We start from the raw sequence: 25,334 nt of genomic DNA, 5'->3' as shown, positions 1-25,334 counted from the left end.
GTTCAGAAAACACAGAGGAAAAAAATAAATAATCAGTCTCAATGTCCAAAATTGAGCCCAGGTACTACAACCCATTAGTTTAATGACCTTTGCAACACATTGTTTGCAAGGCTTTCTCTGTGTTTCTACAAAAATAGTTGTAAAGCCACTGGGTCATGTTTATGGGCAGGCAAGAAGCTCTAGCTAGCCTTGTCAGTCCCCTCATCGGTTTCATGGGCTCATTATGGCCACCAGCTGTTGAATATTAATATGCTTTTATCTCTGTCAGCTTGGAGACAAATGCATTTCCTCCCAGCCCCTTTGGCACTCCCTTTGTCTCCTGCATCATCATTACCACCATGGCAAAAACACAAAGGAGAGGAAAATGCTGAAAAAACACAGAGCTGAACAGCCTAAACCTTCTAGAAACAGGCAACCTTAACTTTCCCACCAGTCTGTTAGAAGCAGTGAAGAGAATTGCTAATTGGTTTTCTTGGGTATATGCCAGAGAGACAGGCTGCTTCAAAATGGTAACTTACTGACCTTTTCATGGGTACAAGATTATTTATCTGGCTCTCATTAGGGAGACCTGTGCCATAGTCTCCTTAATAATGTGGTGATGGCTTTTCAAACTCATTTTCTTTCCAAAATTAGTTCTCATATGTGATCTATGTCCTTTGGTTCATTTTTGAGGGGTATCCATGTCCTGTATGAAGCAATCTCAGCCTACAATACAAAGATTTGAATGTAACACTCCTTTCGGGTTAATTTTGAGAGCATACAGCTGAATTGTTGGAGGGGAGGGAAAATGTAGGTCCCAAAATTGTAGGTTTTGCCCGCAGAAGGAGCAGAGCCCAACTCCAAAGTCTTTCAGCAACTTGTGCCTGTCTGGTGCTTCCTAACCACAAACCTGCATTTGCTGCAGGTGCAGCAAACCCCACAGAACTCCTGACCCTTTTCTTGGAGTTGACTCTTCAACAAAAAGAAGCGATGCTCCACTCCTTCCTTTGGCCTCACTGTTAAAGGCCTTTCCCCAGGAGTGGGGGCTGCAGATTTAGGGATACCTGAATCAGAGGGATGTCCTGCTGCAACCAGGCTCCCAAGCACCATCAAGAGACCAGCGTGACTAAGGGACCCAAAAATAATGCTTCCTGAGTGAAGCTGTGTTTATCTCTGTCTGCCTTGAGTTTGCAATTTAGCAAATGCCCACAGTAAATTGATGAGGTGAACTGCGTTCCCAGATATGTCAGAATAGCTCCTACAATTTGGCACAAAAAAAACCCCAGACAAATTGCTTATCTGGAGATAAGCAGCTAGAATCTTCCAGGAATTAGTTTCTGAAATATATTTTTTTTCTCTGCTGATTGTGGTGCTCTGTTTTCTTAAGTATTGACTCTAGTAAGCCTTTTCAGAAAGACAATTAATACCTTGGAAAGCAGCCATCAGCAATCTGAAAAAAAAAAAACAAATATTCTCACCAAGCTGTTTATGCATGGCAAGGGGGGACTCAGTTATAACACAGATTAAAGAGGACACTTGTTTAAAGGGAGGTTACTAAGGATGTATACATTGTATGGTAAATATATTGACAAAGCTGTCCTGCAGGAAAGATATTCAGTAAATTGGATTATCTACATTCTAAAAAGATTATCCACTTTAAGGCCTCTGGAGATTTGCTGGTGGAATAAAAAGAGAGGGAAGATGTAGGCTACAGTCTAGCTAAATATTTTTTCAGTTCTTTTTTCTGCATTTAATTAAAAGAACATCCTCTCCTGCTCCTAATCACCATTCTGTGCCTCTGTGCAATCAGTGCCTTGTACCACCTGTAGATTTACTTCAATATGTAAAGATTTGTCAAAGATGCTTTCCTCTTCATCTCATGCTGCTCAGCTGACACCAGTGAAAACTGAGCCCTGAACACTTTGGAATTACTGGAAAGATCAGAACTAACCCAAGGCATTGGGGATGGTTTTTCTCCCATGTAGGGTGAAAGCCCTGAGAGCCAATGTGGAATTTTGCTATGCTGGGATTAAGTTGCCTTTGGGAGTAGGGTTTGAATAGCAGATGCTAGAGCCCTGTCACCTTTCATTGCTGCACCATGAGGATTGAGATTTTCTTGGGGAAGGACTGTAGAAAGAAAAGCTCCTTATGTCTTCTCTGCCCTGCAGTAGCCACACACTGCTTGGCAGCAGTCTCCTCCTTCATTTTCCTGCTCGGGGAAATGTATGCCACAATTTGTGTTTAAAAGGGGCTTGTAAAATAGGATTGCACTGATTTTTAGCATATGACTCATTTAAAATTAAAGGCAGCTTTCCACTAGAACCCTGTATATCTCCAGTAATTTAGAATGTGTATTTTTAAATATTGTGAGGGGGAGTTACAGGTTCTTCTATTGCTTCTAATTTTTTTGGTGAAGTCCTTTTATGAAGTGTAAGTGCAGAATTGTTTTAAGTAACAAGGGCCTTGTATAATTCACCTGCTTCATTAACCATGCTTTCTATTTAACTATATATAATAGTTTTTCACAGGCATTTTTGTGGAGCTTTCTTGGTCACACGTGACAGCTGTTATTTTTAAGTTAATGCAATGTCAGACCACTCTGAACCCTGAGATGAAACAGTCTTGACATTTCAGCAACTTTCCAAAATTGACTTCTTGAATATTCACTAATACTACTTTAATTTTTCCCTGCATATGAACTTTTGCTTTCTCTTACAAGATGAGACAGATCAAAGTTGGCTTTTCAGCATCTGAGGATACCCAGATACCATCTCAGGGAGCTCAGAGCAGTACTTATGCAAGTGAATGACTTTTTTATGGACTTATGTGTCACCCTGAGTTCCCAAATGTAGGATTTGGTTGTCACATGGAACCGTTCAGTTTCAGTTCAAATTATGAAACCTGAAAGACTGCAACTCTCCTGAAATGATCTAGGTTCATAAAAAAAATCATGTGAACAATGTTACCTTTTTCTAGTCTCAACCAGTCCTTTGATCACAATTCAGCTATTCAGGAATGATTCTGTTTAAAAAATAAATAAATAAAAGGAAAAAGATCTGATCTAATAATAAAATAATGTTGTTCTAAGTGCCAGGATAAAAAAAAAAAAAAACTTACATATCCTGTGTTCTTTAAGAAACCAATATTCTCAGTGAAAGGTTACCTTCTTTACCATCTCATATATTAAAAACACAAAGATGTAATCAAACTTTCAAGAATCCATATTTTCTCTTTGTTTGGTGGGGTAAACATGAGACTTTTTGGTGTCTGGGAAAAGCTCCCAAATGTTCAGAGGCCAGTCCAGTCCAGCTCCTCCCTCCAGCACTGAGCCCTCCTCCCAGCCACCAGCAGCCACCAGTCATGGCAACATCACATTTTTCCTGACCTTGCCGCTGCTCTGGATAACAAAATTTGACTAAATTAGATGTGGTCCATCTCTCTGGATACCTGTGGCCTCAGTGGCTGTGAGCACAGGGTTGTCCTTCAGAACCAACAGTTTTGGGGTGGTGTTTCATGGACAGGAACCACAGTGCAGAGGCCAGTGATGCTCAGTGCAGAGGGAGGGTGGAGGTATCTAGGACAGAGGCTTGGGTCCATTTCCAGCTGCACAAACTGCTGAAATGTTCCCGTGGTTTTGGCTCCTCACTATCAAAGGTGCTGGCGAGTAAAATGTCCCAACTCTCTCCTAATTTCATCAATTAATTTCCCCTGGAATTAATGTGTTCTCTGTTATAGTAGAAGGTTAAAATTGTGATGGGTCAATACTTCTGTCTTAAAACATCTACCATGAAAATAATTATAACATGTCAGTGCAGTTGATTTCTTAGAATATTGTTGGGAAATTAATATGGACAATTTACTGAGATCATCAGGAGGGACTGTATTATCATCCAAGGTAGGGTTTCTCCCCTTACCTCTGTCAGCAGAATTCAGCTTGCACTTTGGACAAAAACCTTTTTAAATTACAATGTCAAGTTTCCTACTGAGAAACCCCACTTTTGTGGCTAAACTCTGCCTTTTGTGACAACCATTTTAATTCCAATATTCTTTCTTCTTCGTTAACTGCTGCCTTCTTTCCAGGAGCAGACTGAATAATCTTCATCTTCTCTTCCCCTTAGGTTGATATCAAACACTGGCCTTCGGTTTTTACCTGCTGTCCACAAGGTTCACTCTTTCCAGAAAGTTTTGCTGTAAGTTTGAACATTTGCTTTTCACTTTTTGAAAGCTGCCTTTGACTGTTCTTCTCCTCCAGCAAAACCTTTCAAAACATGATTCCCCATGTGTTTATTTATTAGCTCTGCAGTGGCGTGTTGATTGTGATTTTGCAGGCACTGATGGTCAGGAGGTCTCAGTTCTCTCCAGGTCTCCCTTCTACAAAGCATTGGAACTTTGACTTTACAGACCATTCTTCCTTTAACTGCAGTGTCTGGGTGGCCCAGGGGACAGACAACAGCCTTTGACTCCTCTTTCAGAAGTTGAAATCCAAACCAGGATGGTGGCAGAGGAAATTTGTTGTCACCTGGTGAAAATTTTCTGACCTGCATGGGAAGAGTCACTGATCTCAGAGCTGAGTTCCATCAGAAGCGGCCACATCACAAAGAAAAGAAAAATAAAAACAACAGCAACAAACCACACCAAAACTCAAACTCAGGGGGTTATCTACCATACCCTTTTCCATTTTCCTCTGTCAGTAAAACTGTCCAGAAAATTAAAAATTTTTACAATTGAAAACTCCAGTGCCAACGTGGAAAAAAATATTTGTGCAGTTTTGTATGAAAACAGGCCATTAATTTCCTAAAACATTTCTTCTGCAGAAAAATGCATATCAGAAAAACTTGGTTTCTTTTTCACTGAAAAATATTTTGACATACATTTCTCAGTAAGTTCCTAGTGTAACTGAAAACATTATTTTGAACAAGATTTATTGTTAATTCACATACAAAGTTCTGCATCCTCAGATGTTTGATTAGAAGATTTCAACCTGCAGAAACATTAATCCTGCAATTATTAATGGCTATTTTAGTACTATCCATTAATTTCAATTAAAAATGCATATAAAACATAGAGGTGATGCCTGAATATAGTGTACAGACATATAAGATAAGAAATCTATTTCAGGAATACATTTGATGTTTGTAATTCTGAGAACTTCAGTTCATTACTCTTTGAAACCATGAAGGAAATGCAACAGCTATGGCTCTACAAGGACTTTTACCTATACACCTTTGTGTTTATCATCAGTCTTAACTGGACAGGAATTATTGTGTCCTGTAGCAACAAGAGCTTTTAATTTTTTTAGATGCAACTCCTCACTTTCCTGTAAGAATAAACAGACCTTGATAGTGATTGAGTCCCAAACTAGACCTCAGTTCAAACCTTGGACCTTCTGAGGTCAATAAAAGAATTCCCCTTGGCCTCAGCTGTGCCAGTATTTAAGTCCCAAAGACAGATCTTGAAATTTATAAAGGGCAGAGCTTTAGTAGAGGGATACAGTTCACTCACATGGGCGCTGTGTTCCCTCCCTATTCCTGCCCCTGCTGCCCTCAGTTTGCTGAATGAAGCCTCTAAGTGTCACTCTGTGCAGAGTTGTGGCTGCATGGAGCTGTCAGCATGAGATAATTTTTGCACTTAATTTCAAGCTTTGCAGATAATTAATTTTGTTCCGTGCTTTCCAACAGAAACAGCATGGAAACAGCAATATCCCCAGTCTAAATTATGAGTAACATTATTTAACTTCTTTGAGGCCTATACTGAGCCAGCAACAGAATGTTCCTTTTATATATATATATATATTTATATCAGTCACAACTGAGGAAAGACAGAAATTCTTATTTGTCCATTCAACAAATTGCACTGACAGGGGTCCTGCATTTAAGTTCTTAAGCACATACAAAGCTTATAAGCAGCCCTGTTGACATCAGCTGGGGAATGACTCATGGGCTGGTAGGTGCCCTGCTGGATCAGGCCAGAAAAGCTAATGGCTTTTCTCCTTCTGTAGGGAGGCTGGGAGAAGGGGTGGCTCACATTGCATTTTCTGGGGAGTATGTTTGCTGGAGGAGCTATTTCATCCACCTCAGGGTTATAGACCTGAGCTTATATGCATTTTAATGTCTTCAGCCTATTTGGGAGGAAAGTATGGGGGTGTTGGAAACGTTTTGCTCCAGCCTTTTTTTATCAGGAAGGTTTGTGCTCTGCGGGAGAAAAATGTCTTGGAAACTTTGGTTATTACCCTCTGTCTGCATTACTTCCTCAGATTGAATATAAGGGGAAAATACTGTGTTTGAAGCAGCATATTGTATTGAAAGGCTCGTAGAAGTACAAAAAGGTGTAGTTTCTATTGTATTTTATTTTTCAGAGATATTCAAGACAATATCAATATACGTACAATTGAAAGAAATTCATTCATGGGCCTGAGTTCTGAAAGTGTGATTCTGTGAGTAGACATAGCAAACTCATTATTCTCCTTGTTAGCTCATTTCTTTTCCAGAACAGGGTCAAGGATAGCAGCAGTTGGACACTTTTTCATACACTTCCAAATTCAATTTGAGATTTTACATCTCTCCTTGCCCCTGAGATCTCTGTATTCTGTTTCTCTGCCATGAAACAAATGAATGCTTTTGGAGTTTTTTTCCTTTTTGTTGTGTTCTCTTCCTGCTCTTTATTTTAGAAGCACATCAGAGAGCGAATTTAGTAATTACCAATGCCAAGGTTAAACACCTACAGCTACAGTTCCCTGCGATACAAATTGTGTTCAAAAGGATGGCACGACTCATAAATATTTACAGTCAGACACATCACTCAAAGACATTTATTACTTGGGCAGAATGTATGAAGATGTTGTGGAAATGTGGTTTCTGTGTACACAATGTTAATGCATTGGTACAAGTGGGTTCTCAATGCAGTTTGGAGCTGCGTGGTTAGCTGGCCCTACATTTGATTTGAGCAGTCATGTATTTTAATGAACTAGCTGGCTTCTTTGATCCTTTCTCTCTGTATATCAAAACATACTGTTTGCTTGCTAACAAGCTGCCTTCCTTACACTTAGCCAGTGGCCAGACTGGAAAAAATTTCCACCATGTGGTTTACCTGGCACACTGAGAGAGAAAAGCGAGGTTTGAATTGACTGAGCTCACGTTGATTCTGTGGGAGCAAGGTCAGACCATCAATAATGAAGAGAAGTCATTTAGCTTTACTTCTCCCTTTTCCCTATCAGTTATGCACAAACCCTCTAAACTTTTCTGAAGTTTTAAACACACACACACATATACACACAGGCTTTTTCCAAGTATATATTTACAAAACACTGCACAACAAATACTATGTTTGTTTTCATGATACCACTGCAGGGTAAGATAAATATCCCAGAGTTTTGTTGTGTTTTGATCTCTCTGTGCCACTTGAGCAGCTTGAAGTTGGCTTTCTCCTTTCTCCCCAAAATGTTTCATTGCTTATACCAGGAAGAAATTCTTTACCAGGTTGCCCAGAGAAGATGTGGATGCCCCATACCTGGAAAAGGCCAGGTTGGATGGAAATTTGTGCAGGCTGGTCTCAAGAAGGTGTTGCTGTCCATGGCAGGGGGTTTGGAACTGGGGGATCTTTAAGGTCCCTTCCAGCCCAAATTTTCTGTGATTCTGTGATTGTCACAGGCTCCCCACGCTCACCAGTGTGTGTGAAGGAGCAAGAGCTGTGTGAGCAGACCTGGCCTCCAGCACCCTGATCAGACAGTGTCCTAACTTTACTGTAGTTATCCCCTGACCAATCTGGGACAGAGGCCCTGCATGCACCCTTTGAGAGTCCCTGATTAGGCTTTCCTTGTGCTGTGGTGAATTTAATTCATTTTAGGCACAAATATGCCATTTTTCTATACAAAATTTAAACCCCAGCAACTCAACAGAGTCACAGCAACATCATTTAGTGAAAGCAGGCGTATCAAGAAGATTAAATCATCCAGGACCCACTGAACCCCCACATTCTAGGGAGAAACGATTTTAACAGGCTTAGCTATGGAAGGCTCCAAGCACATTTCCACCAGTAGTTTGGACTTAATCTTATGCTATGCATGGGATCAGCCCAGGTGGGAGCTGAGGAGACATTTAGTGATGAAGTGCTAGAAATTTGTGGAAGAAATCCACCTTGCTTCCAGATCTGCATGCAACTTGGGCTCTGACACAGATCTTTCCACTCCTGAAATAGGGTGCAAATGGTACCTTAGGGACAGTGACCTCTTGCACTGGGTGAATTTTAGAGTTTTAAAAATCTGTTCTAGCCATGAAATCATAAGGAAAAGTTCCCATGTCCAAGCCCTGATCTCTGCCTCCACTGTCACCTTGCAAACATAAGAGTTAGTGGAGTCAGTAAGGATGCTGGTTGAAGTGAGGGGAGAATATGCCTCAATAGGAATTCATCTATGTGTACTATAATGAGGTCTCAGGGTCTGAGTAATTGTTTTTTGCTCTTTTTACTACTCAGATGCTATTAGCCAGGTGTCAGGAGTATATAGTCCACACTGTGTGGCTACAGTGACTGTTTTACAACCTTAGTATCTCATTGCATTAACATCATGTTCAGTGAGAGAATGCAGCAAGTGCTAATAGTGTGATTAAAAACGTATCTATCAGCCTGGCAGCTACAAATTTATAAGATCAATGTAATATAATAAATGTTTCAAATGCTGTAAGCAGGGACCTGTCTCTCCTCCGTGCCTGCTCACTCATGTCTAATGGTGCTGGCAAGTGACGGGGACGGTGACAGCTCTCCTGATCCATCCTGACAGACATTATAGACACAGAGCTATGTGCATCTGCCTGTCATGGTCAAAGGAGCAATCCTTTCAGCCAGACCCATGACTGATTTCCGTGCTGACCTTAGCTCACCACCTCAGACCTCAGATAAGTGGGTCACTTGTATGCTCAGCTTTCAAAGTGAATTAGAAAAGAGTCCGGGTTGGCTGACAGTTTAATTAAATCAGGCCATTTCTGCCATCAATCAGCCCTGTCACTGCCTGCTGGAGAGGGCGTGAGCTGCGCGGTGACGTTTAAGGCGAGATGAAAGATTGCACCGTAAAGATGATAAATAGAACTGACCTCAATGTAAATTTTTAGCACCATGAAGGGACAGAAGGAAGGTCATTAAACGTTAATTAGCTAATGCACCAGAGTAAAAACTTGGCAGAGAGCCCCAGGAGCTCCAATAGCCAGGTTCACTACCTGTGGCCTCCCCCTGGGGAAAGGAGCCTGGGGAGGAAGGGCTGGGCAGCAGGGCAGACAGGGGGTGTAATCTGTCAAGGCAGCAGTGTAGGAGGAATCACCTGCTGCCTGGGCAGTGTGGCTGCCCCCTGTGCCCTCCTGCCTGGCTCAGTGACCATCAGCCCTCCTCCTGCACCTGCCTGGCTGTGAATGTCAGCCCATGGCACACAGCACGCTTTTTTCCCTAATAACTGGCAAAGGTGAGGCCGTGGCCCAGCATTTCAAAAGCATCTTGCTAAGAGTAAAAGTGAGTGGCACTGACAGCATCAACAGGAAAGATTCTGGTCTCCCTGGCTCCTCTGCTGCCTTCCCAGTGGAGCCATGAGCAGCACCAGCATCTTCACAGCTCTGACCTTACTCTGGAACTTACTCTGGAGCTTACTCCAGCTGCCATCTCTGATGGTAGCACTCATCCACCCTATTCATGTCTGCCCCCTCCAAAGCCTGCCTCCACTGTTGGAGTCTTACAGGCTAGGATTTACAGAAATTTCACCATTTCAATGTCCATTTAATGGTTTTTTTGGGTTTTTTTTTTTTTTTTGAGATTCCCTGTTTTGAATTGCATACATTTTAGTCATGAACCATAAATAAGAACACTACTCTCTTCTCCTTTTCTCTCTTGCAGATGGCTCAATAAAAATGGAATTCAGGACATTGAGGATCATGCATTTAATGGAACATACCTGGATGAGCTGTAACTATTTCTGTTGTTTGCAATTCTGAAAAATGAAGATAGTAACTTCTGCAAGATTTTTTTTTTTGTTTAGTCTCAGATTGTTTCAGCATAAAATATTGTGTTTTTCAGAAATCTAAGTGATAATCACAACCTAGAAAAATTACCAAATGAGGTCTTCCAGGGAGCCAATGGACCTGTTGTTCTGTAAGTAGCAGTTGGATAACATTTTTGTCATTACTGACTCCTTAGAAAAGGTCAGAGAAGAACACATGAATGCCAGTCTGGATTTCAGCATCTTGCAAACCTTGGAGGTCAAGACCAGAGGTCTAGCTCTGAATTTTTAAAAAAAAGGAAGCCACAACTGAAATTACAGTCTAGAACTTTATTTTCACTTTGTCCTCAAGTTTTTGAGAGTATTGAAGGTGAGAGATTTAGATCCAGGTTTGTCTCCACAGTTAATTAAACTGTGCAAGAGAGGAGTCATTCTGCTTTGTTTTTTCTGCTAAAAAAATGCTTTTGGTTTTCTGTTTGAGCAAAATCAAGACTGAGTGAGTGGTTCTAATGCTGAAATCTGAATGACTTGCCACTGAAGATCTGCCCCTGCATCTGTGCAGCTTGATTCTGAAGCGAAATTCCCATCCTACAGGGATGGGGATTGGGATAGGTATGAGATACATCCCACACAGTTCCAGCAGGATGTCCTTGGTGAATGATGAGATGGGAATTGAGAACTCAGCAGTAGAAATTCAGCAGTAGGATGTTCATGGATCTCAGCCACCATTACCTCAAGCCACAGTTTGCCACAGGCTCCAAAAATATACGAGTTTGCACATCTGCCTGCCTTTCTGAGCACAAGCCACCACATGTAAGGGCTGCAAGAGGGATGTGAGGTTCTTTTTTCATCTCACTGATTCATTGGAGCCTTTCTCTCTTTGCATCTACCCTGGTTGTCCAGAAAGGGCTAAAAGTCACCCCAGATAAGTGAGAGGGGTCATTGGAGCTGTTGGAAGATTTTGCACAGATGCTAGAGTGGTTACACATCTGAAGAGGAGGGAGAAAAAATTATTAACCTTCAGTTGAGTCCAGAGCTCATCTGAAGGCCTCATTTTCCACTGTGTGATGATCAGTGCAGCTATGATATAAAGAGCTGGGCTTACTGCTCCACTTCCATTGTTCCTTCAAAGCATCTTCTTTTTCTTGGAAAAGACTGACACTGGAGCATCTTTGAATCAGTAAAATCTGAAGTGTTTCTTTGGGAAATCATTGTTTCCTGTAGCGAAAAGTAAGTGCATTTTCTTTGCAGGCTATACTTGATACAATCATATTCTGGAGGTTTATCAAATTGATTTGCCTGTAGTTGAGATTCATTTGATAGTTCAATTTCTAACACTGAGTTATTTGTGTAAAAAGTTTTCTGTTCCATTACCAATACATCCACTATTCTGTGGATGGGAAATTACCTTTTTATCCTGGCTGAGATCATGAGAGAAGAGCCTTCTTACTCATCCATCACCAGGGATGTGCTTTCACTTGTGGAAATGATTGACCCATAATCATATCTTTGCTGGGACAAATCATATTTTTGCTGTTGCTGCAATCAAATCCGTGTTGCAGACTGCAGTGTTCTAATAGAATGAATATCAAGGTGGTTTAACTCTTGATCTTCCTGAACCAGTATTAAGGAGTCAATTAATGCCAACTTCTATTTTATAATCCATCATATTAAAGTTATGTGAAAGAAACACTAATAGACAGCACCAATCATGGGCCTTGTGCAGGCTACAGAGCTTCACAAATTAATTCCTCTCTCAGACTTACAGCTCTTGGCTGAATTAGAATCTCTCTTTGGGAAAGACATCAAATTTTGAGTTAAAGTATTTCAGCATTGACAGTAGGCCAGTAAATCAAGTAGCTAATAAATCCCACAACTATACATATTCCTTCTATACAGATATACACTCTCTTTCCAACTTTGAGTTTCATAGCTTCAATTTTCAGCTGCACTGTTTCATTTAATGGTCTGCAGCTCCTCTCAGAGCTGCAGTGGCTTGCACCAGCCTTTTCTGGTGTCCTTAGTTCTCTGGCTGTGTCCTGGCTCAATGCAGAGTGAGGCATGGCTGTGCCCCATCTCACCCTTGCAATTTTTCTTCATTGGTAGTCCCACATTTGGATGCTGCAGGAGAGCTCCAGCAGATCCCCAGCTCCACAGCTGAGCCCTGAAGTGCAGCAGAGATCAGTTTAAATACAAGCACGAAGAAAATTGTTCTCCCCAGTCTGCCTATCCTGCTCTGATTTCTGCTCCAGGAGCTATTTTTTGCCGTTTCTGTAGGTGTCTTTCAGACCTCATCAGCTGGTCAGTACTTCTGCTAATCCAACAGAGACTCCCAGTGGGAAAGGGAAGTGATTTGAGGAGAAGGCAGATTCATTTTGCTGTTCCTGGACCGGCTGCTGCCAAGGCTGATGACTCACAGCCAAGCAACAATAACACAAGAACACGTATTTCAATTGCTGATGCCTTCTGGTTTCATTTCCTACTGCCACTTTATAATCTTGTCCATCAGGCTTATTTAATTTATCAAGCCTCTAACTAGAGAACAGCATCCCAAAGAACCTCTGTGCTGAGGTGTGTGTGGTAACTCAATAGAGTAATTTACTAAAGCACCTGCACAATGTCTGTGTTTGCTTTTTGGGGCTTTTCAGTGGTGTATCCATAGCTATCCCTCACAGACATACTGAAAAAGAACCCCACAGGGGTATGCAAAGCACTTTCCCTAACTCACATCTGTTTATGTGTGATAATGAGCATAAAAAGAGAAGTTTCTTCAATAAGAAATAACTAGTCTTTGTGGGAAAACTATTAAATATCTTTGAAACTATTTAGAGATGATGAAAGATTCAGAAAACTTTTAGACAATTTTAAGCTCTATCCCTATTCATATTTATTTCCACACAGTGTAAAACCAATTTGGATGCAGTCATGCTTTTTATCTAACAAGCCAAAGGAAACATTTTTTTTTCCTGTGCTCTTGTTCAGAACTAAGAAGTTACACATTCTCTTAATGATGCCATGGTAGATGCTGTCTCTGGATTTAAGCAGAAATCTGCTGTTTAGTTTTTGACTCATGAGCACACACTCTGGTGACAGTTTTCATTAGGCAGAGCACTGAGGGCAGCATCAGCATCAGAGTGAAAATTGAGGCTGCTCATTGCAGCCTAATTGCCTCTTCAAGCGTCCAAGGTAGAAATCGATGGCCCAAAATTTCTCATCAGCTGCCAGGTTTAGCTCCTCTAGAAACAGGCCCAGGACCTCAGGACCTCTTCTGTGAGGTCTCTCAGCCTGCCCTGCAGAAGTCCACAGCACTTTGGAACACACCAGTCTGTCTTCTGTAAAAGCCACAGTCCCAGCTGGGGCAGAGGAGTGGGGTTTGTGTTTGCTCCTCTCTGCCACAGCCCATTGTCCAGCGGCTGAAGGTGGCACATTCCTGCAGAGCCTGGATGTGAAGCCTCAACTGTGGGCACAGCATGGACACAAGATCCTCTTTACCAGTTTTACAAACTGCTCCATCATCTGCCTATGAACTTCTTAGGCATGGCTGGTGCTCAAGCAGAGCCCGTTCCTGATACTAATTTTTCTTCTAGACCAGAGAAGAGAGGTGCAAATGTGTGTGTAGTACATAGCAACTGTCTAAACTTTATCACATGCTGCTAAAACCTGGTCTCCCCCTCACATGGCACCACTCTCCTGTAATAATGCAATAATAAAAACAATTTGTGCACGTGGGGTGATAGAGATCAAATAACGTGTCCTGACATCAGACTGTCAAAGATGAACTGGAAATTGTACCTTTGAGGGCACATGGAGAAAACTGCAAATATTGTCAGTCCAATTCCTTGATTAGGGAGAAATCTGTTCTTTTCTTGGAGAATAAGGAGCAGTGCAGCCTCAGTAAACCCTGCATCCTGGATCAGTCTCAGGCTGTGAGAGCACAGGGCTTAAAGGAGGAAGAGTGATTTTGTGCAATTCACTTTTACCTTTGTTATTCAGAGAAAGGAGTTGATGTCAGGCTGTCATGATCTGAGGGACATGGTTTGTGTCCCAGTAAGGGAAATGCAGAGATGTTTTGCCCCAGCTGCTACAGTCTGGAACTATGGGGATGGATTTTCTCTTAGCCTGGAGAAGGAGCACCCTTGGTCCTTCTTCTCTTCCTTCACTTTCAAGTCAAGATTAAGTGTATGCAAAGCATGTTTCCTTTTAAAAGCCCCTCTAATGCTCTCTTTAGTTCATTCATGGCTGCTGATTCCATCACTGCCTCTGATAGCCTTTCCCACAGTAATTGCCTTCACATAAACACATCTCTCCCAACTCCTGCAGTCGTGCCCCCTCCTTTGCTTCAGTCTCTGCTATATTTGTTTTCTAAACCTCCAAGAAGGTTTTATTGGGATTTTTTTGTTCCTAACAGCCTGAACAATGCCACCCTTGTCTCTCTTTAATGTTTTTCTTCCTAATGAGTACAAAATCTGATATCCCCAACCTGTATCCACATGTGAGCTTCTCTCTTTGTGTTTATTGCCTTTTCCACAGCAGCCTTCTCATGATGTGATGTTCATATAGCAAACTTCTATTGTGATTTCATCAGCCATTTTTTTTGTCCTTTAACAGTATTATGGGATGATTGCTGCAATTCTGGGTATTTACTAAGCTCAGCATCATATTGCAGTAATAGTTTATGTGCCTGCTAATTTTCATCCAGAACATTATGGGATTTTTTTCTTTTGTTCTCACAGACTAACACCACTTGATTGTTGTTTGCAATGGATATTACCTCAGTTTGCTGGAGGAACACCCAATTTAGCACTGGATCATCGATTTCTAGCTGATCTGTTTCCAGTCACTACTCAGAGAATGAGTAGGACAGTCTAAAACACATATCCATTGTTGAGCAGTAAATTTGCTTTTTACCAAGATTTTCATATGTTTTCTTAAAGGGATATTTCCAGCACGAAAATCAGTTTCCTGCCAAGTCATGGATTAGAATTCATTAAGAAGCTAAGAGCAAGGTCTACATACAACTTAAAAAAGCTTCCTGACTTAAGCAAATTTAGATCTTTGATTGAGGCAAACTTCACCTATCCTAGTCATTGCTGTGCATTTACAAACTGGAAAAGACAAAAGTAAGTGATTTAATTTGTTTTTCTTTCTGGTGCTTTTCAGCAGTTGATAGTGAATTAAATAAAATTCCTCAAAATGTGGATAGAAAAGGTCTCTTCAATGCAGGTAAGTAAATAGATGGAAATAAATAAATACACAATACGTCCAGGTTTATGCATGCCACACAGTGCATGCAGGGAATTATTAAATTTTGATAGCATCAGCACCTTCCCCAGACACAAGTCTGCCCTCACCTGTCATAAATCCATCTTTCACTGGGACCAGCCTGGAGCCACACTGAAGATATTAACCAGGAAACATTTGATAACTCTTTCAGAAGGTGGCTGGAGGGAAGGCTGTGTTTGCAGAGAAGATGGTCAACACTTGTTCATCACTCCAGGAGGGCAACAGGACCACTGAGTGATCCCAAACTCTTCTTTCTGAAAGCCTCATTGAAGTTGGAGCACTGCCCAGCCAAGCATCACAGATATATTATCTGTTAATTTCACATTCACAGCAATTTGGGACATGTTTTCTGAGCAGATCCCTTTCACGCAACTCAGCAGAGCATGGTGGGAGGCTAAGGTGCCTTTTTAGGCTCCAAAAAAAGTTTTCCATGCTGTTTTTAATTTTCCATTACCAAGTTGCAGTGAGGCTTTAGGTATCAGTGATTCTCACTGAGTATTTTCACCTCAGTCATACAGTCTTGAAATGTTCACATTTAGTAGTTAATGAACCTCCTGAATCTGTGCCACTGGAAAACATGAAGAACTGTTTCCTACAAAAACCCTTGGTATTGTTTGAAATTTTTCCTTCACTTCATGTCCTGAAAGGCTTGGACTTTACCATGAGAGAAAACAAATTATGAACCATTGTTACAATTCAAGACATCGTCTTCAGAAGTGGCATAAAACTTCAAAGAAAAGTAAAACCATGCAGAGAAAGCATAAACTGTTAGTAGCTTCTCTTTTAATACCCTTTAATAGTCCTTTGTTTTACTTTTAGCATTGTATTGTCTTCAGACAAGGGAAGATAACTGAGTTTGCTGATAACTAATAAATATTTTCTACATGTTCTTATAAAACTGTGTTAAGAGCACAAGTGTGATGGTGGAGACTGTAGTGATGACAGAAGTCTCTGACAGAATCCATCACCCATTTTTGGTCCAAAATGCTAGGTTTTCACTACAACAGAACTAGATCAGCAGGCGGCATTTTCACACACTTGTGCAGTCTTATGCAGACACAGTGCCTGGTGGCTTCTGAGCAGAAATGGGTCCAATCCTTCCAGAACTGGTGGCAAAGTGTTGTTTTCCAGTGAGTCCACTGAAAGCATGTTTAGTTCTGGATCTGCAAAGGAACACTGATATCACTCTGATTCATATTTTCAAAGGTATTTGGCTTCTGGGCTGCTTGGGCCTAATCAGGAGCCAAATCCCAGAATCCACCACTTAAATTTGGCAACTGGACTTTTCACAAACAAGGAGTTGCTATTGAAGGGAAGCTACAGAAGGAAGTAGTCCTGACCCTGTGGTAAGCTCTCAGTATCTAGTCTGCTCACTTGGGCTTTGAAAAACTTCCATGCCACACACTCGCACATGGAATTGAAGTCCTCAGCACTCAGTCCCCTCTTAGTACACCCTTACACTTTTGGAAGCCTTTCCCTGGCTAGCAAGAAGGCAAGGAGAACACAACACAGCCCTTTGCACAGCCTGGGTAAGTGTAATTTTGCAAAGAAATGCCAAGAAACCTGTGAAGAGATCACACAGCCCCAGTGCGGATGTTCGAGGCTGGGCTGGAGCACCATGCCATGGTGGGGCTGCTTCTGGAGCAAGTCTGGTCACAACTCCACTTCCCTGGTCAGCAGAACCAAATTGGGAATATTTATCCATGCCTTTAACAGTTACCATTTGTATTTTCCACCAAACATTAGGCATAAATGCAAAATTATGAGAACCTATTACCTAGATGAACCCTTCCTGTCAGCTTCTTTTATAACATAATTAAAAATTTTCATTTCTTTCACACGGTCATGTCTCTTGTGGTGAAATTGGTGTGAAACTGAGATCCCCTCTCCAGATTAAAGGGAGAAAGTGGATGCATGTGTTTGGTTTGAAGACTGAAAGTATTACCATACACTTCAGCAGAGATTAGTCACACATACAGTAGCTACACCCTCTTTCATTTCAGAGCAGTTTTCATGACAGCTGGCACAAGCTGCGTGTTCACTGAAGGCTGTCAGGTTGTTTAGAAGTTTAGAAGTTATTAATACTTTGCATAGTGCTTGATCACACAATATGTAATATTCCTTTGGTGAAAGCTGTGCTTGGCTCAGAGCAGCAGGGATTTATTGTGGTGGTGTGAGCCCTGGTGTGACCTGGCTTGTCGTGCACCTTCACAGGAGAGGGTCATTCCTTGTGGCCATTTGGCTCACAAAACACTTCCAGGCAGTCCAGGGAGTACAAAAAGGATGCCTCATCCTCATCACCCCCAGAAGTGCATTTCTAAGGGTCACAGCAGCAGCTGCTGTTCACATGAGAACTCTGGGAAGGAATTAAGACAGGGATATGCAGCCCCTTTCTGGCAGCCTGTTCATGTTTGATTTCCCCTTTTTGAGACTTTTGCAGCACTCAAATCCCTAGATAAAATAAGTTACCATAGTGGGTCAATCACCTCTCCAAAAACTAAGTGCAGCAGCAAACAGGTGCTGTTGTGATAATGGAAAGCTCAAACCTGTTACAGCAACAGCGCTTTCTAACTTTTGGAGGATGCCACATCAAGCACAGTTCTGCTAGTCTAAGAAACACAATTAAAACATAAGACAGTTCTGATTTTTTTTTTTTTCTCATTCCAATAAGGCTTACATGCCAAATATTGATCTGTAGTTTGAATAATGTGGTGCTGGCCTAAGAAAAGGTAAGCTGAATTCTTAAGACAAGTGTAGTACAGTATGTTGAACTCCCCTCACATTTTTCCTTGACTGGAAAATAATATCCTTGAGGTATGGATAGGGCAGAGACCGGATGCTAAAACCCTCAACTTGACATAGGCCATTAGGAACTTCAGAAAGATTTTGGCTTTCCTTGACATAAAGATCACCTTCTGCCCAAAAGAATGGCATTGATATGACTCTGTCCTTACACTTGATCGTTATTCTTTGGAGGCGCTGTCACTTGAAATCCTACTTTTTCAAAAATTGTGGCAGCATCAGGAATGGTATTTGGGCCTCATCTCACAAGAACATACTATCAGTTGCTCACAACTCACTTAATGGCACTTTTTGGTGAGGATGATTGGCTTGAGATAGGACTTATTACAGAACACAGGTCAAGACTATTTATTCTGCTGAGCATGTTTCTCAGCACACAACATCCTGCTGCCAGCAGATCCAGACGAGGCGCATAAAATAACAACTTAAATAACAACTTGTACAAAGGTAGTAATTTTTGTTTATTTTTGTCAGAGCACTCTGCCAATTTCAATTTTGTTCTCTAGGTTGCCCTTTCCGCAGTTTATTTTTCTAGTTTACTTGAGCAAAATAATGTTAAACTGTAAGGAAAGTTTACAAAGAGAGGGAATGAATTAACTGTATGATGACACCCATGGTTTTAATAGGAAGCAAGGACTCACACATCCCTTGGGAAATGATGTTTTAACTTGTTGCTCTGAGTGCTCTGCACAGCCCAAAGGGTGAGAAACAGAGGGCAAAGATATGACAAAGAGTCAGTATCAGAGGATGGCTCTTCCTTCCCTTGGGAGTTTCATCTTGCCTGCTCCCAGTACAGGGAACCAGCAGGACACTCCCCATTGCCCTTCCCTGGAGCAAACACCTTATTCCTTGGGATCCTGCTTTCATTTGGGACACAGGCTGTAAAAATAAGTCAAGAATTAATGAATTGTAATCATCAGAAATATTTAATTGTCCTTACAAATCACTCTTGCCTGGGTATATATTTAGGTCCAGGCAGTGCCTCCAAAATTTTAGAAAAAGTTTATTTTTGCCTCTTGCTGAGAAATGATTGGCTACAAACATTTTCCTCAGTTCATTTTCAAAGAACCACCAATTGCTGTAGCTTTCAGTGCCCCCAAGTGCCTGTTGCACTAAAAAATGAAGGATTTTTTCTCTGTTATTGCTCCTTGGAAGCCTTTATTCCCTTTCAGCCAGAGAACTGTTGATATATTGATCAATACTCTGGACCCTTCACTCATCCTTATGCGAGTAGAACACAGGAGAGCAAAATGTAATGCCTTGTTATTGCTACTGTGACCTTCATAGTGAATATTTGACCTCACAGAAAATCAGTTTTCTGACTCAGTTGACAGGCAAGATAAAAAATATTGATAATAGTAGAGGATGTTCAGAATCTCATAGGAAATGTCCCTCACCTTCTGGTGCTGGACCTTCATTAGTTTTCCTTTCTTGCAGACCCTTTAAACTCAATTTTCAGAAGACGTAGTGAGTGCAGAAAGTCAAAAGGTAAAATTAGGTTACAAAGAAGAATTCTCCCTTTTAGGCTGCTACCAGTTGTTAAAAATTTCAGCTTTACTTGCCTAGAGAGTTCTTCTTTCAACTGTGCTCAGAGTCAGGGTGGAAGACAAACTGGGGTCCTGTCCTAGAAATTACACACCTAAACTGCAGTCTGGCTTGTAGCTGAATGTAGGCAGAGCTGAACTGGGTTGGTTTTACAACAAAATGTCAAGTGTTTTATTCCATAACTCAGATTAGGTCCAAAACTGTGGATGCAAGTTCATGGGGCAACCAAATTCTAAGGCAGCCAAAGAGCTGTTGTAAAAACTCACAATTCATTTCATGTTTATAATTGATATTTCTTGATATCTATGATCTTGTTGGAGCTGATCATCTTTATATAATCAGCCAAAATATTTGTTTTTTCTGTAGGTCTATGCATGGAGAAGGGCACAGAGCTAATACTCTGCAAAATAAACCCAAACACAAAACTATCAAAAATGCTAGTATTTACTTGTGCTACTAAAAAAATCTTAAAATGTTTAAAAAATGCTTTCTGACAGAAACAAAAGCAACTACTCTTTACAGTAAAACATTCAGTTTGGTTTGGTTTGGTTTGGTTTTGCTTCACTTCACTTGATTCCTAATCCACTTATTTTAAAAAACAGTTTTTAAGCAAAATGGTCTCCTGTGCCTTGTGTTTCTGTTGGCATCTGTCATCTAGAGATTATCTGGAATCCTGAATGAATTTATTTGTGCTATTTACTTGTGTTACTGGCTAATCACTAATATGATATGAGACACTAAAAATGAACAGCACAAAATGGAGTTTTGTGCCCTGGCAGAGTTACAAGATGGTGGTGGTCAAAACCTTTAGAAAAGAGGGAATTTGAGAATTCCTAGCTGACTTGACTCATTCCTCAAAGCTCAGTCTCACACCGGTGTTTATTGTCATGCATTGCCCCCATGCTTGTCAGTGACAGCTTAGGTGAGAAATTAATTTCTGATGAGGGAGGATTCTTACAGAGTGTGTTATCCAGGTGGATAACTGCATCCTGAGCGTTAGGCAAATATTAGCTTTCCCTTTCCCGTGCAGTTTATGATGTTTCCAAGTCATTTACATGTTCTTGTAGTATTTTATAAATAGGGACCAGCCGCACTATTAATTTTCAGGCTCCAGGGTAATCTATATAATCAGCTAACCAGAAAAACTGTGCTGTTAATGGAAACTGGAGGATTTTGTATTTGTTTTTTGCCTCATACTGTGTTTCTTAGCTTCCAACTCTACTCTTTTTACAATTTCAGGACCGAATTACATCCTATATGTAGCATATCTCAGGTGAAGCAAGACTTTGAGGAGAAGCCTAGCAAAAAACTACAGAGAAGGTCTGCAGCTGAAGATTACATTTCCAACTATGGCATAGGATTTGACCCAGCAGAGAATGAATTCGACTATGGTTTATGCAATGAAGTAGTTAATGTAGTCTGCTCTCCTAAACCTGATGCTTTCAACCCATGTGAAGATATCATGGGATACAACATTCTGAGAGTCCTGATATGGTTCATCAACATTTTAGCCATTACTGGGAACACTGTTGTCCTCATCATTTTAATAAGCAGCCAATACAAACTCACCGTTCCTCGCTTTCTGATGTGCAATCTTGCCTTTGCCGATCTCTGCATAGGGATCTACCTGCTGTTTATTGCCTCTGTAGACATCCAGACCAAAAGCCAGTACTACAACTATGCCATAGACTGGCAGACCGGGGCAGGGTGCAACGCTGCGGGGTTTTTCACGGTGTTTGCCAGCGAGCTGTCGGTGTACACGCTGACGGTGATCACGCTGGAGCGCTGGCACACCATCACCTACGCCATGCAGCTGCACCGCAAGGTGCGCCTGCGCCACGCCGTGACCGTCATGGCGTTTGGCTGGGTGTTTGCCTTCACGGTAGCTCTCCTTCCCATATTTGGGGTCAGCAGCTACATGAAGGTCAGCATCTGCCTGCCCATGGATATAGAGACACCCTTTGCCCAGGCTTATGTTATGTTTCTCTTGGTGCTGAACGTGCTGGCGTTCGTGGTAATCTGTGTCTGCTACACCTGCATCTACTTCACCGTGCGCAACCCCAACGTCGTCTCCTCCAACAGCGACACCAAGATCGCCAAGCGCATGGCCATACTCATCTTCACCGACTTCCTCTGCATGGCACCAATATCCTTCTTTGCCATATCGGCTTCGCTCAAGGTTCCTCTCATCACCGTGTCCAACTCCAAGATCCTGCTTGTTTTGTTTTACCCCATCAACTCCTGCGCTAACCCTTTCCTCTATGCCATTTTCACCAAGACTTTCCGCAGGGATTTCTTCATTCTCTTGAGCAAGTTTGGTTGCTGTGAAATGCAAGCCCAGATTTACAGAACAGAGATCTCCTCGTCTGCTCATACTTTCCACACAAGAAATGGCCATTGCCCTCCTGCATCAAAAAACGGTGATGGCACTATTTATTCTTTAGTTCCCCTGAATCACTTGAACTGAAATGCTTGCATAAATTTGTGTCTGAGGCGGTGTGCTAATCACTTGCAAGTATATGAATTTGAATAATGACTTCAGCATAGCATGCAAACTTGTTTTTTATGAAAAGAAAATTCTTTCCAATTCCCTATTTTTTGTTCAATGAACAACCATCAGAGATGGCATATCATGTTCATCAGTTCTTGAAGAACAAAGTGCCAAAGTGTTCATGTAGAACTTTCTCAAGAAATAAATGAGATCACAAACTGGTATCTCCCACCATGCGGGCAGAGATTCCCTTCATTCTAGGGACATGTTAGTTGCTTATTGAGAATTAAGTAGTGGTTATATACAGTTAAAAAAAAAAAAAAAGTAGAATTAATTTCTTTTCCTGTGAATTGTGTTATAGCAATGCAGATAATTAGCTTTTTTCATTAATCACATCTCCTGGGGTTATAGGAGACAGAAGGCCAATTTAAGCCCTCCTCCAGCACAGGCTTGCTAGGAATGAGAATATCTCATGATGTTTCCATTTCTGTTGAGCACAGCAGAGAGGCAGGAGGCATCTCCAGCTATGCTGGATCTTTGCAGTTCCACACTGTATGGACCTGCCTTACCCTGCACAGATGTGTCATTTTGGGTGGTGTTTATGTTGGTTTATATTGGCAGGCTCAGAGAAACCTGAGTTTCATCTGAGTTTCTATTAAAGAGTTGGTTTGGTTCAGGTTTGTTTTCAAGGTAAGAAAGAGCAAGAATGAGGGCAAGAGAAACCCCTCATAATAAAAAGAGTGTACTTTAAAGTTGTTTTCACAAAGTTGAATTCACTTGTGTGTCTGGGAGCCTTGGATATGCCAGCATGGGCCAATGGGCTGCTCCACCAAGACCTGTGAGTCAGGTTTGCCATACAAAAGCATTTGTGTATTATACTGCCTGGGCTGCACAGAGAACAATGGAACTAGATGTGGCTTTTACATCCCTGCATAAAAGTACGTGTGAAATCCTAATTTTCTGTATATTCCTTTTAGGATTTCTCTTTCCCTTCTAAAAAAAAATCCTTTGTGAACACTTTATTACATGCTGGTCCAGATTGGAAGACCTGAAATAAATCACAAGCTGCATATGTTGAAATAACAACCCAAAAGGATAAAAAGAAGAAAAAAATAATTTAATCAAGGTTTTCTGATTTTGCAGGGGATTTTACTAACATCTCAATGAATGCACAGAGTTTTTACATGATTTGAATATCTAATTTTTGCATGGTTCATCATTCCAAATTGCAACAAAATTCATGGATGGGTAGGGTTTTCTCCTGCTGATTATGTGTCTGTGTGTGGATATGTGGGCATAAAGAAAACACCAGGAGAGCAGTCTGGGCTTCATTCCCATCTCACAAACAACTCACAGTTCTGCCCCATGAAATTATAAAAGCTTGGAGTCTCCATGGTTAAATGTGATGTGCTTTAAATGTTTCCTACCTACAGCTCATAAAATTTCAGTAGCAAATCTTGATGCTTCTATCCATAATTTCCCCTGTCATCAGTTTCACATTTCAGCATCTGAATCTTATGTGAATAACAACAGGAGGTGATTATTCATTCAGTCCTAGCCAGGGAAGGAACTATCAGCTCCCTAGTGCATAAAACAGGGGAGATCAAAGACAGTGTGTTTTGGCGGGGGAAATTTCATTACTCAACACAAGTAACACTCCCTCCAAGATCCAGGAAAAGGAAGAATGAAACGGGAAAGTGGAAAAGACACTTCATCTCTGGGAAGATCATCTGCCTACTCAGAGGAATAATTTTTTTTTCACAAATGCTTTATGTCATATACTGTGTGCTGGTGTGCAGCCATTAAAACCCATCCCGATGGAAGTGATTGAATGATGATGTTCCAAAATGACAAATAATCTAGTGATATTTTTTAACGGGTCCTGATTATATTATTTGCCTAAAATTGAGGGATGTTCTTTGGCAAACACTACCCCACTTTTCATGATAAATATGCAAAATTCTTACATGTCATGTCACACTTTTTTTGGCTGAGCTCTGTCCATTTACCAGGAATGAGACCTGGCAGCTCAGGAAAACACAAGCACAGCAGTCTAGAAGCCAGTCTAGTAAATCCTCTCACAGATAAATCAGGCACATGAGCTTGATACAGACCATCTACTGCATGCAAACCCATTGCTCAGACATTTGCAGAATCAGAACACAGTTAAATATGTTTTTTCTAATTAAAATCCCTGAAAAGAGACCTTGCAGGGTTGTGTCTTGTACCCAGAGTCAGACCAGGGCCTGGAATTGAGCCACATAGCCCATGGGCTTTCTTCCAGAGGACACATGAGTTGATACTTGAGGAGCAGGTAAAGACTGCAAAATTGGACAGCTTGCCCTGTGTAGAACATGTCATCCTGCCCACACATGCTGCTCAGGAGCTCTGGTGGCAGCTCCAAAGGTGAGAGACTGACTGTGCAGTTATCAAGATAAAATTCTCCTGCTTCCAGTCCTTAGATTTCCTTGGCTTTAGCTATTATTTTTATTTTAATTTTCAAAATCTTTCAGATTGTGTAGGACATTGTGCAACCTGTCTTTTCCTGTGTGAGATACTGGTCTTTTTGTATCATTATTTTTTATTTCGCCAAAGCAGTATAAGAAAAAATAAATACCTCAGGATACATTTTGTCCATGCTTGTAATGTACAAAAAAGCCTGCTGGTGTTTGGTGTGGGTTTCCTCAGCTCTTGAACCACATGTTTATGTTGCAATCTCTAAACTATTTTACATTTCCCTTTCCAAAATCTATTTTAATAAAACCAATATCAAAACACAGTGCCTTGAGAACAAGTGTGTGGCCAGAGATATGTTGACAAAGTATGCAATAAATGTTGCTGCTTATCTGGAGAGTTCCATTTATGCAGTGCAGCCCCCACAGTCAGGTCACTGTGACCTACAGATGAGAGACTCTGCAGAGAAAACCCTCCTGGAGAGTTAACAAAGCACAGAAAGGTGTGCTTGAAACCTCTTCAGCAAACAACACAGGAGGACTGACCTGTCTTTGTTTTAACAAATCTCTTGTATTAACTCATATTTCTTAGGAAATAAGATATTAACCATTGGCAGAACTCGGACAGGCTTGTTTTTTCCTCTTTAATTCATATGAACAGCTCTTCTTGTGTGATGCATTCTAATTTTTTTCACCTCATTTTTAGAGCCAGAGCTTGTAATTCTCTTTTGTTTGGTGTTTTGCTCAAACAAATAAAAGTATGACTGTGTGAGCACATATGCTCATGTGAGTAGGAGAGACAGACCAA

At 41.1% G+C, this 25,334-nt stretch overlaps 1 protein-coding gene across 4 annotated transcripts in view; it reads left to right on the top strand.

The window, feature by feature from the left end:
• The window catches only part of FSHR (follicle stimulating hormone receptor), an 81,904-nt gene extending 57,114 nt beyond the window's left edge, over nucleotides 1–24,790 (top strand). For 2 of the 4 annotated variants that reach the window (XM_064709366.1, XM_064709364.1), the window contains 6 exons: nucleotides 4,098–4,169; nucleotides 6,335–6,412; nucleotides 9,850–9,918; nucleotides 10,030–10,104; nucleotides 14,887–15,072; nucleotides 20,822–24,790. In XM_064709366.1, the coding sequence (XP_064565436.1) occupies nucleotides 4,098–4,169; nucleotides 6,335–6,412; nucleotides 9,850–9,918; nucleotides 10,030–10,104; nucleotides 14,887–15,072; nucleotides 20,822–22,049 (1,708 nt within the window). In that variant the 3' untranslated portion in view covers nucleotides 22,050–24,790. The remainder of the gene's footprint in view (nucleotides 1–4,097; nucleotides 4,170–6,334; nucleotides 6,413–9,849; nucleotides 9,919–10,029; nucleotides 10,105–14,886; nucleotides 15,073–20,821) is intronic. The other 2 variants (XM_064709367.1, XM_064709365.1) reach the window with 1 other exon arrangement.
• Nucleotides 24,791–25,334: the final 544 nt, after the last annotated feature.

Source organism: Zonotrichia leucophrys, chromosome 3 (genome assembly GCF_028769735.1).
Source record: "Zonotrichia leucophrys gambelii isolate GWCS_2022_RI chromosome 3, RI_Zleu_2.0, whole genome shotgun sequence".
Taxonomy (NCBI): Eukaryota; Metazoa; Chordata; class Aves; order Passeriformes; family Passerellidae; genus Zonotrichia; species Zonotrichia leucophrys.
Note: the sequence above shows the minus strand (reverse complement) of the source record. Positions and strands in the feature narration are given on the sequence as shown.